This window comes from Schistocerca serialis, chromosome 11, assembly GCF_023864345.2.
Source record: "Schistocerca serialis cubense isolate TAMUIC-IGC-003099 chromosome 11, iqSchSeri2.2, whole genome shotgun sequence".
Classification (NCBI taxonomy): domain Eukaryota; kingdom Metazoa; phylum Arthropoda; class Insecta; order Orthoptera; family Acrididae; genus Schistocerca; species Schistocerca serialis.
The window spans coordinates 128573357-128588873 of NC_064648.1; the positions used below are offsets into that span (position 1 = coordinate 128573357).

A 15517-nucleotide genomic window follows, 5' to 3' on the forward strand; every position below is an offset into this window, starting at 1 on the left:
CATGAGAACGTGTAGCGTCTGTCTGCAGCAGACCCCGCGCTCAACAACGACCTCCGAAACACTTGCCTCTTTATTTCTGCTAGAAATAATCCGCACTGGGTATAGAATACTTTTTATTAAAAGTCACGACCGGTTTCGCGCCGCCAGAAGATTTCGACTGATTTTTACAAATAATACGGAGAAATACTTTAACAAAGAATCATTATCAATGGTGTAGAAAATAAAGGGATACTGAATGGCAGTAGTTGTGTTTAAACAGTTCTCATAAAGATTCTTTTTAGCAAGTTACCGCCGGAGGATAACTTGCCTTATACCCACTCCCCATCGTTCACGTCAAGTCGTAAACAAATAGCGAGCTGAAAGCGGTAGCCAATATTTAAAACGGAGGAGATAGCAGAAACTATAAAAGTAAAATCTGGATGAAAACTAAACTGGCCAAACCCAAGTTGTAAACTGGTAACGCACCGAAACTATTTCACGGTCTGCACCCAGTAAACAGGAAGAGTCTTACTGCAGCAGGAAGGAGAGTGATTGGCAGCAGGCAAGGCTGTACTGACCGCAATGCAGTGGGGGGAGATATTTATAGGGAATTTGTATTACCACTCACGCTTTATTAATATTTTACATTTTAACCAGACACTTTCAGTATATTTATAAATTGTATTGGTGAAAGAGAGAATTTATATTATCATTGAGGTTTTATAAATATGGTGCTCTTAAACTGTCCATTTTCAGCATTTTTATAAATGGGACTCAAATTTAGCACATGTACAGCCCCCCCCCCCCCTTTTCACACCCTCCCTAGTGATCGTTTTGTTCCTGTAGCCTCTGATGCCATAAATATGTTTGCATCGAAAATAGATGTGTTAAGTGTTTGGAAGTCTTTTCTGAAAGTCGTTGTCTGAAGTGTAACCTCATATGGAAAACGAATGCCGCAGACAAGAGGAAAAAGCTTTTGAAAAGTGGTGGCACAGAAGAATGGTGAGATTGGATGCATGGATTAGGTTATTAACGAAGAGCAGCTGAATAGAATGTGGGAGAAACGTGATGGGATATCCTGGAACATCAAGGAGTTACTAACATGGTAATGGCAAGAAGAATGAGAGGTAAGCCCAAGGTCTGGCTACAATAAGCATAGGTATTGCAGAAACATGGATAGATGAAGGGACTTGCTAAGGACAGACTAGCAAGAAAAGCTGCTGCAAACGAGGAATTAGCCTGAAGGCTGGAATAACAACAACTGCAATGTGTAAACAAATATCTGGCATCTACTAGAGCAACTGTGGAGAAGAAGCCAGAACTGGAGAAGAAATTAGTCATATTTCGGAAAGTCACTGAAAAGAGTTTCAGCACAACAATATACAGGAAGATATGTTGGAATGTCCAGTCTGTTCATGAGATCTGGTATCCCTGATTCCACCTATTCCAAAGCCAAGACAACTTCTGTCTGGCAAATGTTTAAGAGTCCAATCGATAGTTGTTGCAGCTTATCCATTTGTGGCTTGTCATTGGCAGTTATTATTGACGGTTTATAACATTCGCCTCTGCCACAATGTACTTTATTAAAGGCTCCTGGTTCCATGGAATTAATCCTCCATCGCCGGCCGGAGTGGCCGAGCGGTTCTAGGTGCTTTAGTCTGAAACCGCGCGACCGCTACAGTCCTGCCTCGGGCATGGATGTGTGTGATGTCCTTAGGTTAGTTAGGTTTAAGTAGTTCTAAGTTATAGGGGACTGATGACCTCAGAAGTTAAGTCCCATAGTGCTCAGAGCCATTTGAACCAATCCTCCATCTTCAGGCATGTGCCTGGTTATATGTGTTGATTGACTGTGCCATCGGCTCTTGGTAGAATATTTTAAACATTATGAATGAAACAAACGCAACACTGGTGTAATATTCCCGAATATTTATTATTTGTTGCACAAACCGGTTTCTGTCTGTTACGCTTTCAGCAGGTACAAAGATAAGTATGTGCTGGAGTAACAAGGTGAAACATGAAGTATTACATCACATCCATAAAGGAAGGAAAATGAACTATCTCGAAATAATGGAAATTCATAAATACATGCCCATCAATCCAAGCTTAGTACCCTTACTCGCCACTTCAGACTGCAAATACTACTCATAATCCCATCCACGCCATGTTGTAAATTACCCATATTACTTACACGCCTCATTTTCCTTTATTTTAGTTACTGTACTTTCTTTTATTGTGTTAAAAAAGCACTTTGTTCAGACATAGCTACTTCACTAACCTGCCTAATATCACTGTTATATCTTGTCTGTTTATAATTTAGGACTTATTAAAGACAAGATTATGCTGTCCAACCACATCTTTGGAATTTATCATCAGGGTTTATTGTCAAATTATTTTCTTCTATGCACAACTGTTGGAATTTGTCTATAGTTCATTAGTTAATGTGTCACATATTTCATCTTAGTTAAATAATCTTACATCGCATTTATACTGAAATAATCCCGCTTGTTTTATTCCTAATTCTAACATTAATATTTTTCATAGCTGGAAACAAAGATATTCACAAATAATAAATATTGTAGTATTACACCAGTGTTGTGTGTGTTTCATTCATAATGCATATGTTCATAATTGCTCACAGTGAAATATTTGAGGACGAACGATAATCCGAGTTGCAGCGAATACCCCATTTGACCGGCTCACTTAGCCACCCCATTTAACTGGACCGCTAAGGAACTCAGCTGCCCCATTCGCTTGGCTCGCGCAGCGGCGTCTCCTACCTTGGCCCTCGTCCGCCGTCGTATCCGTTCGACTCCCGCGACGAGTCGCGATGCTGCTGCTGCTGCAGATGTTGCTGCTGCTGATGTTGTTGCTGATGGTTCTGATGTTGCTCCATCATGGTGATCCCACTGCACGCACGCTCGCCCGCACACACACTCACAGACGCACGCAACGAAACGTAAAACGGGCAGGGGACAACTCAGAAGGTTTGAAATAAAAATATGTCCAGTCGCGCCCAACACTGCCAACAAAAAGAAAATCCAATAAGTTTCTCTCCTACACGTATAGCTAACCGCGATGGGTCCACGTGTGCGCAGATGTAGGAAAAACTGTAGCGCTCGAGGAAATTAAACTCCTTTCAGTAGCTCACTTTACAAATATCTGCTCTCAAAAAGTGTGGATTGCACTGCGAACAGTGGTAAGGAGCATTCTGGGAACTACTAGGATGACAGGTAAAGTAACAGACTGATCAGGAATAACCTGCTGTAGAAGGTGTATCCATTGCTGTAATGAAAATGAAATGGAAGTAGGTAGAGTGTATTACCGGATGGACGAATGGTATAGGAGCAAGAAGAAATAGAAGAAATGGCCTAGCAGAAGATGACATTACAAAACATATAGAAACAACACAGCTATGTGCAGCCTATTTGGAGGCGAGTGGGAGAACTGTGTCGACACAGTACACAACTGTCACCATACAATCAGCTTGGCCTCTGGCTGTCCATTACGAAACCACTGCAATATATCGTCGTAGGGAGCCTCCTACACAGTGAATGACTACAGGAGGGCAGCCCAGCCAGCCAATAATAGGACACGCTTGTGCAGCAAAGTCTTGACTACCCTGTCGACTGTATAACAAGGAGGATCTGAGCGTCTTATAATGCTCAGGGTGGAGTACACGGTTATTTACGTTACCTAGCAGAAGAATTCGATTTCATAGGTATGTTCTTTCGAACAGACCGGCTTTATTTTGAATATACACTTTTTGTACACAATATTTGAGTGTTTAGAGAAAACAAAAAGATACACGTTATTTATGCGACAAAAATTTTACATGTGCGCTAGCGTTACATGAAGGCTTTGACGCTGGTGACGTTAAGAGATGGTGTTTAGACTGGCGTGTGATGAATACTGTTGTGGAATATGTCTCTCTTTGTGGGAGGAAGGAGTATTTGGTGTACGAGGCACCGATAGACACTCCACAAGAGCTGCTTACTGCTTGGAGATGCCGGCTGTGCATTAATGGAAACGTACATTTTCACCGACAGCTCTTAAACAATATTTATGACCTGGCAGTTTGAACACCGTCTCCAAACACCACTCGAGTCAAACCTTCACGCTCCCAAAGTGACCAAGGTGCGCACTTGTTATACTTTTGTCAGATAATGAATTATATCTTTTTATCTCCTCTAAGCATTCTAAAATTTTGTACATGTAGTTTTTGTTATATCTTATACATATTTCAATGATAGAATTCACTGATACAATTGCTTTTCTCGGTCAAAGTGAGGAATGGAATGAACAATCTAATGAGCATACACTATGGAATGGGAGTAATCCAAAAACAGGACGAAAGTAATGAGGAGTAGCAGAATTGCGATTAGTGAGAAACCGAAATTCAAAATTGGACACCACGAAGTAAACGAAGGAAGCGATTCTGCTGCCTCGGAAGCAAAATTCCACGAAACAAGGACGACACAAAAAGCATACTCGTACTGGGGAAGAGGGTATTCTTGGCCAGAAGAAGTCTACTAATATCAAACATTGTCCTTAATTTGAGGAAGACAGACCTGAGACCGTGTGTGACTGGAGCCTAGCGGCGCATGGTAGTGTAACATGGACTCTGGGAACGTTGGAAAAGAAGCGAACTGAAGCGTTTGAGATGTGGTGCTACAGAAAACTGTCGAACATAATGTGGATATTGGAATACATCCAACAAATAATTGAGGACGTAAATGCCAGCACGATCCTCCTTAAAAAGAGAAAACCATCCTCTTGCTGCGCTCTGTCCAACGGCATTATCCTCATATACGGCGTAGATGTTTCTGGTTGCCGCCAACGCTGTCAACACTCTACTGAACTCCGAATTCTCCACTTGGCACACCATTTTATAACAAATTAGAATTGTATATTAATACCTTCAGCTGCTGACTGACGTTGATACATATCAACGGGACAGGTAAAAATGTGTGCCCCGACTGGGACTCGAACCCGGGATCTCCTGCTTACATAGCAGACGCTCTAGCCATCTGAGCCACCGAGGGCAGAGAAGATTGCGCGCCTGCATGTACTATCTCGCGCACGCCTCCCGCGCGACCCACATTCTCACCTTTTGTCCACATTCGTAGTGTCCCTACACAACACACTCATTACTCGTGGAAGACATTCCTACCAAGTCCAGTAAGAGTTCGCACAGAAGGGGAAGGTCATGGCCGGTATTGCCACAACTATATACTTATATGGATATGGTGTCTGTTCTTTCGGACATGTCCGAAAGAACAGACACCATATCCTTATAAGTATTTTCTAACAACGTCGACTCCACTGAGTATATCCAAAAGACAACATGTAAACTTGAACAGCAACAATGAAGTACGAACAAAAAATGGCGATCGATACACAAACCTTTAGCAACGGGAATACATGCAAAACAAAAACGCTACGAACTTACGCACCAACTTAACTGTTGTAAAGTTGCGGATTTTTTTTCTGTGTATACGCAAATGTTACATTTATACACGTTCAGCGTTAACTATCAGTCCCTGCACCACTTACTTATCCTCTGCAGGTCCTTCTGTAAATCGTTACTGTCGTCTGGCGTTACATACTTACCGACAACCGCATCATCTGCAAACAGTCTTAAAGAGCCCCGAGCTATTTTACTAGATCATTTATATACATTGTAGACAGTAGCGGTCCTGTCACACATCATTGGGGTACTCCCGAAATTACCTTTACATCTGTCGATTTTGTTCCATTAAGAGGGACACGTTGAGTTCTCTCTGCAACGAAGTCTTGAATCCAGTCGCAAATCAGGTCCGATACTCGGTTATCTCGTACGTTTTTTCGATAAATGACAGCGCGGGACAGTCTCAAATTACTACCCGAGGAAAACGGCATCAACCTATGCGCCAATGTCTACAGCGCCGTGGACCTCACGCAGGAACAGAGCGAGTTGTATTTCACAAGTTCTCTGTCTGGAGAATCCATCTCGTTTTTTATAGAGATTTTACTCACACTGCATTCACCCACCGTTTGAGAATGAGAGGACTTCACGACTTCCGACAAACTTTATAGATGCACTACTGGCCATTAAAATTTCTACACCACGAAGATGACGTGCTACAGACGCGAAATTTAACCGACAGGAAGAAGCTGCTGTGATATGCAAATGATTAGCTTTTCAGAGCATTCACACAAGGTTGGCGCCGGTGGCGACACCTACAACGCGCTGACTTGAGGGAAGTTTCCCACCGATTTCTCATACACAAACAGCAATTGACCGGCGTTGCCTGGTGAAACGTTGTTGTGATGCCTCGTGTAAGGAGGAGAAATGCGCACCATCACGTTTCCGACTTTGATAAAGGTCGGATTGTAGCCTGTCGCGATTGCTGTTTATCGAATCGCGACATTGCTGCTCGCGTTGGTCGAGATCCAATGACTGTTAGCAGAATATGGAATCGGTGGCTTGAGGAGGGTAATAGGAACGGCGCGCTGGATCCCAACGGCCCCGTATCACTAGCAGTCGAGATGACAGGCATCTTATCCGCACGGCTGTAACGGATCGTGCAGCCACGTCTCGATCCCTGAGTCGACAGATGGGGACATTTGCAAGACAACCACCATCTGCACGAATAGTTCGACGACGTTTGCAGCAGCACAGACTATCAGCTCGGAGACCGTGGCTGCGGTTACCCTTGACGCTGCATCATAGACAGAAGCGCCTGTGATGGTGTACTCGACGACGAACCTGGGTGCACGAATGGCAAAACGACATTTTTCGGATGAATCCAGGTTCTGTTTACAGCATCACGATGGTCGCATCCGTGTTTGGCGACATCACGGTGATCACTCATTGGAAGCGTGTATTCGTCATCGCCATATTGGCGTATCACCCAACGTTATGGTATGGGGTGCCATCGGTTACACGTCTCGATCACCTCTTGTTCCCATTGACGGCACTTTGAACAGAGGACGTTACATTTCAGATGTGTTACGACCCGTGGCTCTACCCTTCATTCGATCCCTGCGAAACCCTACATTTCAGCAGGATAATGCACGACCGCATGTTGCAGGTCCTGTACGGGCCTTTCTGGATACAGAAAATGTTCGACTGCTGCCCTGGCCAGCACATTCTCCAGATCTCACACCAACTGAAAACGTCTGGTCAATGGTGGCCGAGCAACTGGCTCGTCACAATACGCCAGTCACTACTACGCTTGATGAACTGTGGTATCGTGTTGAAGCTGCACGGGCAGCTGTACCTGTACATGCTATCTGAGCTCTATTTGACTCAATGCCCAGGCGTATCAAGGCCGTTATTACGGCCAGAGGTGGTTGTTCTGGGTACTGATTTCTCAGGATCTATGCACCCAAACTGCGTGAAAATGCAATCACATGTGAGTCCTAGTATAATATTTTTGTCCAATGAAAACCCGTTATCATCCGCATTTCTTCTTGGTGTAGCAATTTTAATGGCCAGGAGTGTAATTTCAAATCTTTTCACGTCGCACAAAATAATGAAAAGCGAACAGTTTATTCCTTACTGAATGTTCGTCGTTTATGTGCTAAAAGTGCAACATCAATCACGACGTTTTAACATATTATTTAAAGTAGAGCTGTGACGTGGGGTCGTGAGTTATGCTTAGGTAGTTCAGTCGGTAGAGCACTTACCCGCGAAAGGCAAAGGCGCGAGATCGAGTGTCGGTCCAGCACACACTTTTAATCTGCCAAGAAGTTCCATTTCAGCACACATGCCGCTGCAGAGTGAAAATTTCACTGTGGGAACATGTTGTTTCTTTACTACTAACTCTATTCGCAACAAATTATGCAGACAGTATTCTCATATACGATAGAATGTACCAGCAAAATTATATCATTGCACGACCAATAGTTCGGGAGATAAGACGTTTCATACATGGGGATTCGGTTCTTTAAACAAACAACGGTGGAGAGTTTTACTGCAAATATCGAATGAGGACTGAAGGAGGATAACACTAATGTAGACGAATAAATATAATTCTTTTCAGAAAACAATATTTCCGGTCTTTTTTTTTTGTACACACCTCGTATTTGCGGATGTGGAAAAGGAACTTATTTTGTGGGCAGGTTATCTCACAGTTCTTATTCGCTCAGGCCTCTGAAAATGATGGAGTATCCTCCGCCATATAGCAGAGGTCGCTTGCCGAGTCTGTAGATGTTATTTGCCGAAAGAGTGAGAAAGCCTCAGTATCAGGTAGCGGGGGGCGAGCTTATCTGGCAGCTATCGCGGAGTCTGCCCTGTTTGCTCTCCTTATCCCGGCACAAACGTTTCGATAGCACTCGCCGGCGATCAACGCTCTTCTCGGGAAATCTCCAGAGCTCGGACACAAACTAATAATCTGCGTCCGCTTTCCCGAGTCTAGCTCCTACGACTGAGTGTGGCGAAACCACGTGGCAGCAGACAGCACTGGCCGGACTGATACAGTGTTCCTAGGTTTCCCGTTAGCCTGCGCAAATAGCGTGCCTATGCAGTATCGTCTCAGTAGCGCGAATGCACCTGCAACTTCCTGTTAGAAATATCGCAGTAACTGAAGGGAAGTCATCGAGTGAAACAGACGACGTATCTGAGGTTCCCCGAGTAAGTTTGTAGGCCCTCTGCCGTTCCTAATCTAGACTGAGAAGCCAAAGAAACTGGTACACCAGCCTAAAATCGCGTAGCACGCAGAAGTGCCGCGACACGACGTGGCATGGACTCCACTAATGTCTGAAGTAGTGCTGGAGGGAATTGACACCATGAATCCTGCAGGACTGTCCATAACTGCGTAAGAGAATGAAGGGGTAGAGATCTCTTCTGAACAGCACATTGCAAAGCATCCCAGATATGCTCAATAATGGTCGTGTCTGGGGAGTTTGGTGGCCACTCTAGCAATTCTGGACGTAGGGAAAGTAGCATTGTCCTGCTGGAATTGCCAAAGTCCGTTGGAATGCACAATGGACATGACTGGATGCAGGTGATCAGACAGGATGCTAACGTACGTTTCACCTGTCAGAGTCGCATCTAGACGTGTCAGGGGTCCCATATCACTCCAACTGCACACGCCTCACACCATTACAGAGCCTCCAGCAGCTTGAACAGTCCCCAGCTGACATGCAGGGTCCATGGCCGTACATGTCCATCCGCTCGATACAACTTGAAACGAGATTCGTCCGACCAGGCAACATGTTTTCAGTCATCAACAGTCCAATGATGGGGCTGAGGAGCCCAGGCAAGGCGTAAAGCTATGTGTCGTGCAGTCATCAAGGATACACGAGTGGTCCTTCGGCTCCAAAAGCCCATATCGATGATGTTCCGTTCAATGGTTCGCACACTGACACTTGTTGTTAGCCCAGCATTGAAATCTGCACCAATTTGCGGGAGGGTTGCACTTCTATCACGTTGAACGATTCTCTTCAGTCGTCGTTGGTCCCGTTCTTGCAGGATCTTTTTCCGGCCGCAGCGATGCCGGAGATTTGATGTTTTGCCGGATTCTTGATATTTACGGTACACTCGTGAAATGGTCGTACGGGAAAATCCCTACTTCAACGCTACCTCGGAGATGCTGTGTCCCATCGCTCGTGCGCCGACTATAACACCACGTTCAAAGTCACTTAAATCTTGATAACCTGCCTGTAGCAGCGGTAACCTATCTAACAACTGCGTCGCACACTTGTCTTATATAGGCGTTACAGACGGCAGCGCCGTATTCTGCCTGTTTAAATATCTCTGTATTTGAATACGAATGCCTATACCAGTTTCTTTGGCGCTTCAGAGTATATAAACGATTTAGGAGACAATCTGAGCAGCCCTATTAGAATATTAGCAGATGATTCCGTCCTTTACTTTCTAGTAAAGCCATCAGAAGATTAAAAACAATTTTAAAATGATTTAGGCAAGATAACACCTGCACCGATAGCCGCGCGCTTTAACACGCCGCTTCTGGGAGGACCCGTCGACCACGGACCAAATCTGTGAATCACAATACACAAACGAAGAGCTCGATCATTTGAGAAGAAACGACTACTCTTGACAAACAAGTGAACAGGGCAGCACAATCTCAAAGATCTGGAGCTGCTGATGAAAAAGAGCCAGCTAGAGTAAAAAATTTTCCTTCCATTCGTAAAACCTGTTATCAGTAGAGTACTAAGACAGTACAGTTTTGTTACAATTTAAACCAACAAGAAAGGTGCGTGAATATTTGTACACTATAGAAAACCCACCCCCACCGCTTGCCACAGCAGGGGTATAATTAAGTATTCGATGATACAGACTTTCAGGGATAATGGAGAAGGGTAAACGTATCAATCTGCGGTAAGAGATCTTGGTCCGAAAACGGCAGAGGCGAAAGGTATAAACTAAAATTGATCTGATGCCTCCGACAGTGAACCTCCTCTGCTGCAAGCTCTTTTGTTTTCAAATTTTTGAGGGTCGGTTGTATAGAACAAGACAAAACTGGGCAGTTGTTTACAGCTTACAAGCTCTGAGCAGTTATTCATCTGTTTTATTGTTAAACACATCTGAGAACAAGTGCTCATAGCTCTTAAGTTACGCACAACAGCCTATGTTTACTGGACATTTCTACTACGGCCATTCAACCCATTGTTAAAATTCAGATTCCAACCATGTAACAAGAACGTCTGCAGAGTCGTAATGTACAGACATGTTGCGATATTGTGTCATCAATTGCGTCTATCGTGAGGCCACAGGCAGTACTTCCAAAACGACGGACATCGATGTTTCGTTTCGACTGCGTGCTGTCATTGTATTCCTTGTTAAACCGGGAAAGTCTGCTGCAGAAATTCATGACAGCCTTCAACGTGGCTACGGCGATGTCTACTTGGGTGCTAACAGTGTTAGTAGATGAGTGAAGCATTTCAGAGATGGGAAAACGAGTGTCCAACATGAGTCTCGTCCGCGAACTGCCTCCACGAAACGGGGTTGCAGTCTGGCTGACTTGCTTGAACGTGGTCGAACTGTCAATGCTGCCCACTACATGCTGACACTTCGGAAGCTCCATTCTGCACGGTGCGATAAGCGGTGTGGAAGGAAGATCATCCAGCAGCAGGATAATGCGTGTCCTCACACTGCCTGGAGAGGATCAGAACATTTGCGTGGGAAGCTCTTCCACATCCTCCCTTGGCTCCCTCCAAGTACCATTTGTGTGTTCTGTAAACGAACACCCGCGAGACCCACACTACGAGATAGTGGAGGATATTCAGAAAGCAATGCGTCGGTGTCTTCGTGCAGTTGGAACACAGTTCTATCCTCACGGTATTTTCAAACTTGCAGAACGATGTGAAAAATCAGTCCACACAAATGGAGACTACGTTGAAAACTGAGAAAAAAAAGTCTGTAGTTTACGATGATGTACTTGGTTTCTCTAAAAAATAAATATTTAGATATATAAATCGTTGCTCAATACTTGCAACGTGATCCTCCTATCTTGTTTCGGTTTATACTACCTTCTCCAAAAACGTGGAAAGTAAACTGGTTGGTCTACAAGAGAAGCACTCTCAGATGTATATTAGAACGATTTCCGGTTAAAGTTTCGACTCGGTCGTTTCCGAACCAGGGTTCCTTACCTGAAACACATACATTTTCCATCATCCATGAAAGCTTGTAAGATAATTACGGAATCACCGTATATAAAATCCCTTGCATTTGCAGCCTGGTAGCCGGCCGGAGTGGCCGAGCGGTTAAAGGCGCTACAGTCTGGAACCGCACGACCGCTACGGTCGCAGGTTCGAATCCTGCCTCGGGCATGGATGTGTGTGATGTCCTTAGGTTAGTTAGGTTTAAGTAGTTCTAAGTTCTAGGGGACTTATGACCACAGCAGTTGAGTCCCATAGTGCTCAGAGCCATTTGAACCATTTGCAGCCTGGTGTACATGTAAACTACAATGACGCATTAACACGCGTCTTTAGGAGGATAAGAGCAATTGTTTGGAAAATACGGATAAATCAGCAGCATCAGATCAGCAAATGGCTAGACAACAGATGCAAGGATTTAGAAGCAATTTTCTCTAGATGAAAGCTAGATACCGCCTACCGTACTACTTGGCATTAATTTCAAGGCGATACCTTCACCGTAACTGAGGAAAACGGGTCTCAACAGATAGGCATACGCATAACGATGTTATCCTATAGTGGCAGACATACGGACAGCAAAGTCATCCTATAATGGTCCCATTTTTGTCGACTGAGGTACGGGATCCTAAAAATGATGCGCGATGTTCGAAATTCTGAGAAAAAAGCAGTAAGCTATAGGAAAAGATGGGAAACGTACAATGTGTATAAGAACCAGGAGCGTACAGTAAGAACGGAAGATCAAGAACAAAGCGTGTAAGACAGCCTCTAGTATTCTGTCTATACATCGAATAAGCAATGACGCAAATTTGAGAAACTGATTAAAGTTCAGGGTGAAGCGAATCAGAGACAAGTTTGGCTGATGATGTTATCCTCAGTGAAGGGGAAGAATTAGATAACATATTGAATGGAACGAACAGTGACGAGTACAGAACATGGATTGAGAGTAAGCAGAAGAAAGTCGAAAGTGTCAGGAGTGGCGGAAATGAAGTTAGCGGTTAACTGGACACCAAATTTGGAGACCACGAGGTTGATGAAATGAAGGATTTCTGCTAACTAGGAAGCAAAATAACACATGATGGACGATGCACGGAGGACATAAACAGCACACTAGCAGAGACAAATATAGCATTCCTGGCCGAGAGAAATCTACTACTACCACACACCGGTCTTATTCCGAGGAAGAAATTTCAGGGAATGTATGTATGGAGCACAGTATTATGAATTACGGACGTTGGGGAAACCGGTTAAGAAGAGAATCGAAGTGTTTGAACTGTGGTGCTAGAGGAGGCTTTTGAAAATTAGGTTGACTGGGAAGGTAGGAATGAGGCGGTTCTCCGCAGAGTTGCCCAAGAAAGCAACATATGGAAAACTGTTAAGGGGAAGGGACGGGAAGATAACGACGCGTGGTAAGATATTAGGGAATAACTTCCACGATACTTGAGGGCAGGGTGGCCGAGCGGTTCTAGGCGCTTCAGTCTGGAACCGCGCGACCGCTACGGTCGCACGTTCGAATCCTGCCTCGGGCATGGATGTGTGTGATGTCATTAGGTTAGTTAGGTTTAAGTAGTTCTAAGTTCTAGGGGACTGATGACCTCAGCTGTTAAGTCCCATAGTGCTCAGAGACATTTGAGGGCGCTGTAGAGGATAAAAACCGTAGAGGGAGACAGAGGGTAAAATACAACCAGCCGTCAAATAATTGGGGACGTAGGATTCAAGTGCTATTCTGACATGAAGAGTTGGTACAGGTGAGGAAATGAAAAAGACTTTTTTTTTTTAACTGTACCGGTCTGTAAATTGTCACGTCCGTCTTGAATGTAGGACAACGCTGAAACCATCACAACACCGGCGAAAAGGCACCATTTCCCGTGACCACCCGTACCCATCCCCGCGGACTGTTGTGCACGGGAGTTACGATTGCAGCCAAGAACGCGCCGGTTTCAACATCCTCGTCCACTGCATTAGTTTTCCCTGGTACGAGTCTGTTTTAACTGTATCGATTTCTGCTATATACGATCCGCAACCTAACATATTTACACAACGTGATGCTGGATAATCGGTGACGTAACCTCACGGAACATCGACCTTTACATTTCGAGGTACTACACTACCGGCGTAAACATGAATGGAAAATTGGACGCCGTACATTATGTGCTGCGGTTTGCCAACCGTATAACGCGAAGGTCGCACGATGCGCCATTTTCTCGTCCACCCGGCAGACGCTGCGCCCTAGCGGAGAACGTACAAATCTCGGTCAGCACAGCGCCGCATCGCGTCCGTATGCGAAAGCTTTGCAGCACCCTCTAAAAAAAAAGAGCAGCTATACAGTGCGTCCTGTCTGGGAGCTATTAAACGAATAAGATGTTGCTGCTAATCTAGTTATTTGCAACCAAGGCGTAAATGTCACGTTGGAGATTTAAGGATACTTTTCTCCTTTTTTTTTTTTTTTTTTTTTTTTTTTTTTTTTTTTTTTTTTTTCTTCAGGGATACGTAGTCTATATTATTAAGCGACTACCCCGGAATTCGATACCAGTTGCAGGCAGAAAAAGAAAAATTCATTTTATTATTTCTGGTGTCAACAGCCCTTTTTCTTAACACATGCTAATCTGCAGGGATGAATTACGTATCGTTAGAAAGGTTTTCTAACCGGAGTCTGATATTGCATACTAATTTTGCGCAAAAACTCACAATTAGTGGAAAATTTTAACATAATAGCAACTTTTAACTGTCATACGCAAAAAGATATCATGGATGCCAGTTTCATACCTATATTTCATTAAGTTAACTTATGATCATGAAGTTAACTTGTAATCACGAATAAGAGACTCCCTTTTCATATCATTTTATTACAAATGCCATTTCATTTCTTTTAAAGTAATTATTAGCTGGATAATTTGTACACAGCATTGTCATAGATAGTATTCACAACCTCTGCAGTAGTCCATTATCTCTGGCCATCTTACAAGCTGACTTTTCTAAACGGAATATACTTTCCGAAACGACAAACATATTTGTCAGTGTCCTCCTGAATTGTGATTTATCCGCTGGTACAACGGCAAAACGTGCTTACATAAAGTACGAAGTGCAGTTAACATAGCAAAATACAATCAGAGGCTATCGTGGTTTAAGTGATATCAAGTAGCTGCATTACAGGGTATGCATTTCGCATTTATTTTCTTCTTTGTATTTTATATTCGTATTTGTCATTAAACTTTTCTTCAACATCACATAAGTGTAAATATTACGGTAGAAAGCGAGATATTACAAGCAATAATCCATGGAAATGTATACACAACGACGTACCATAATTCATGATTATTATTTGACATAGTTCTGTTCATTTTTAAAGGCGTTTTCTATTCATTAGCACAACTACCCTTATCCCGACAAATACACTTGTTCAAAATACTGTCATTATTTAAAACTATAAAAGTGCGAAGGTTTCGCACGGGTGCCCTGGTATAGAATATTTCACGTGATTATTCACCGAATTTTAAGATTTCGAAATGCTGTCATCAACTATTCATTAAGAGGTACATGGACGGCACGCAAATATTCGGACTTTATTCTTCCGGAATTTGAGAATGATGGAACCTACAGACTTCCCACAAACTTTTTGAATAATTTCAAACCTTTAGCCGGCCGTAGTGGCCGAGCGGTTCTAGGCGCTACAGTCTGGAGCCGCGCGACCGCTACGGTCGCAGGTTCGAATCCTACCTCGGGCATGGATGTGTGTGATGTCCTTAGGTTAGTTAGGTTTAAGTAGTTCTAGTGCTCAGAGCCATTTGAACTATCAAACCTTTAAGAAACTTTTACTCTTTGACGTTCCCCACAAAAGGATTAAAGGAAAAAAGTTAATAGCTTACTACGGTTTCACTGCTCGTACTGGAAAGTTCAGCGCCTGACATGACGTTTTAATTTATTACTTCTTTATTAG

General features: G+C 43.7%; 1 protein-coding gene across 2 annotated transcripts in view; it reads right to left on the reverse strand.

Annotated features, from left to right (window-relative positions):
* Positions 1 to 15517, reverse strand: part of LOC126427249 (insulin-like growth factor 2 mRNA-binding protein 1) — an 862042-nt gene that overhangs the window by 237267 nt on the left and 609258 nt on the right. The window contains exon 1 of one of the 2 annotated variants that reach the window (XM_050089492.1): positions 2757 to 2992. The exons of the other annotated variant lie outside the window; for it this stretch is intronic. Within the exon in view, the coding sequence (XP_049945449.1) occupies positions 2757 to 2875 (119 nt within the window). The 5' untranslated portion in view covers positions 2876 to 2992. Of the gene's footprint in view, positions 1 to 2756; positions 2993 to 15517 lie in introns of those variants that run through there. 2 annotated transcript variants of the gene reach the window in all.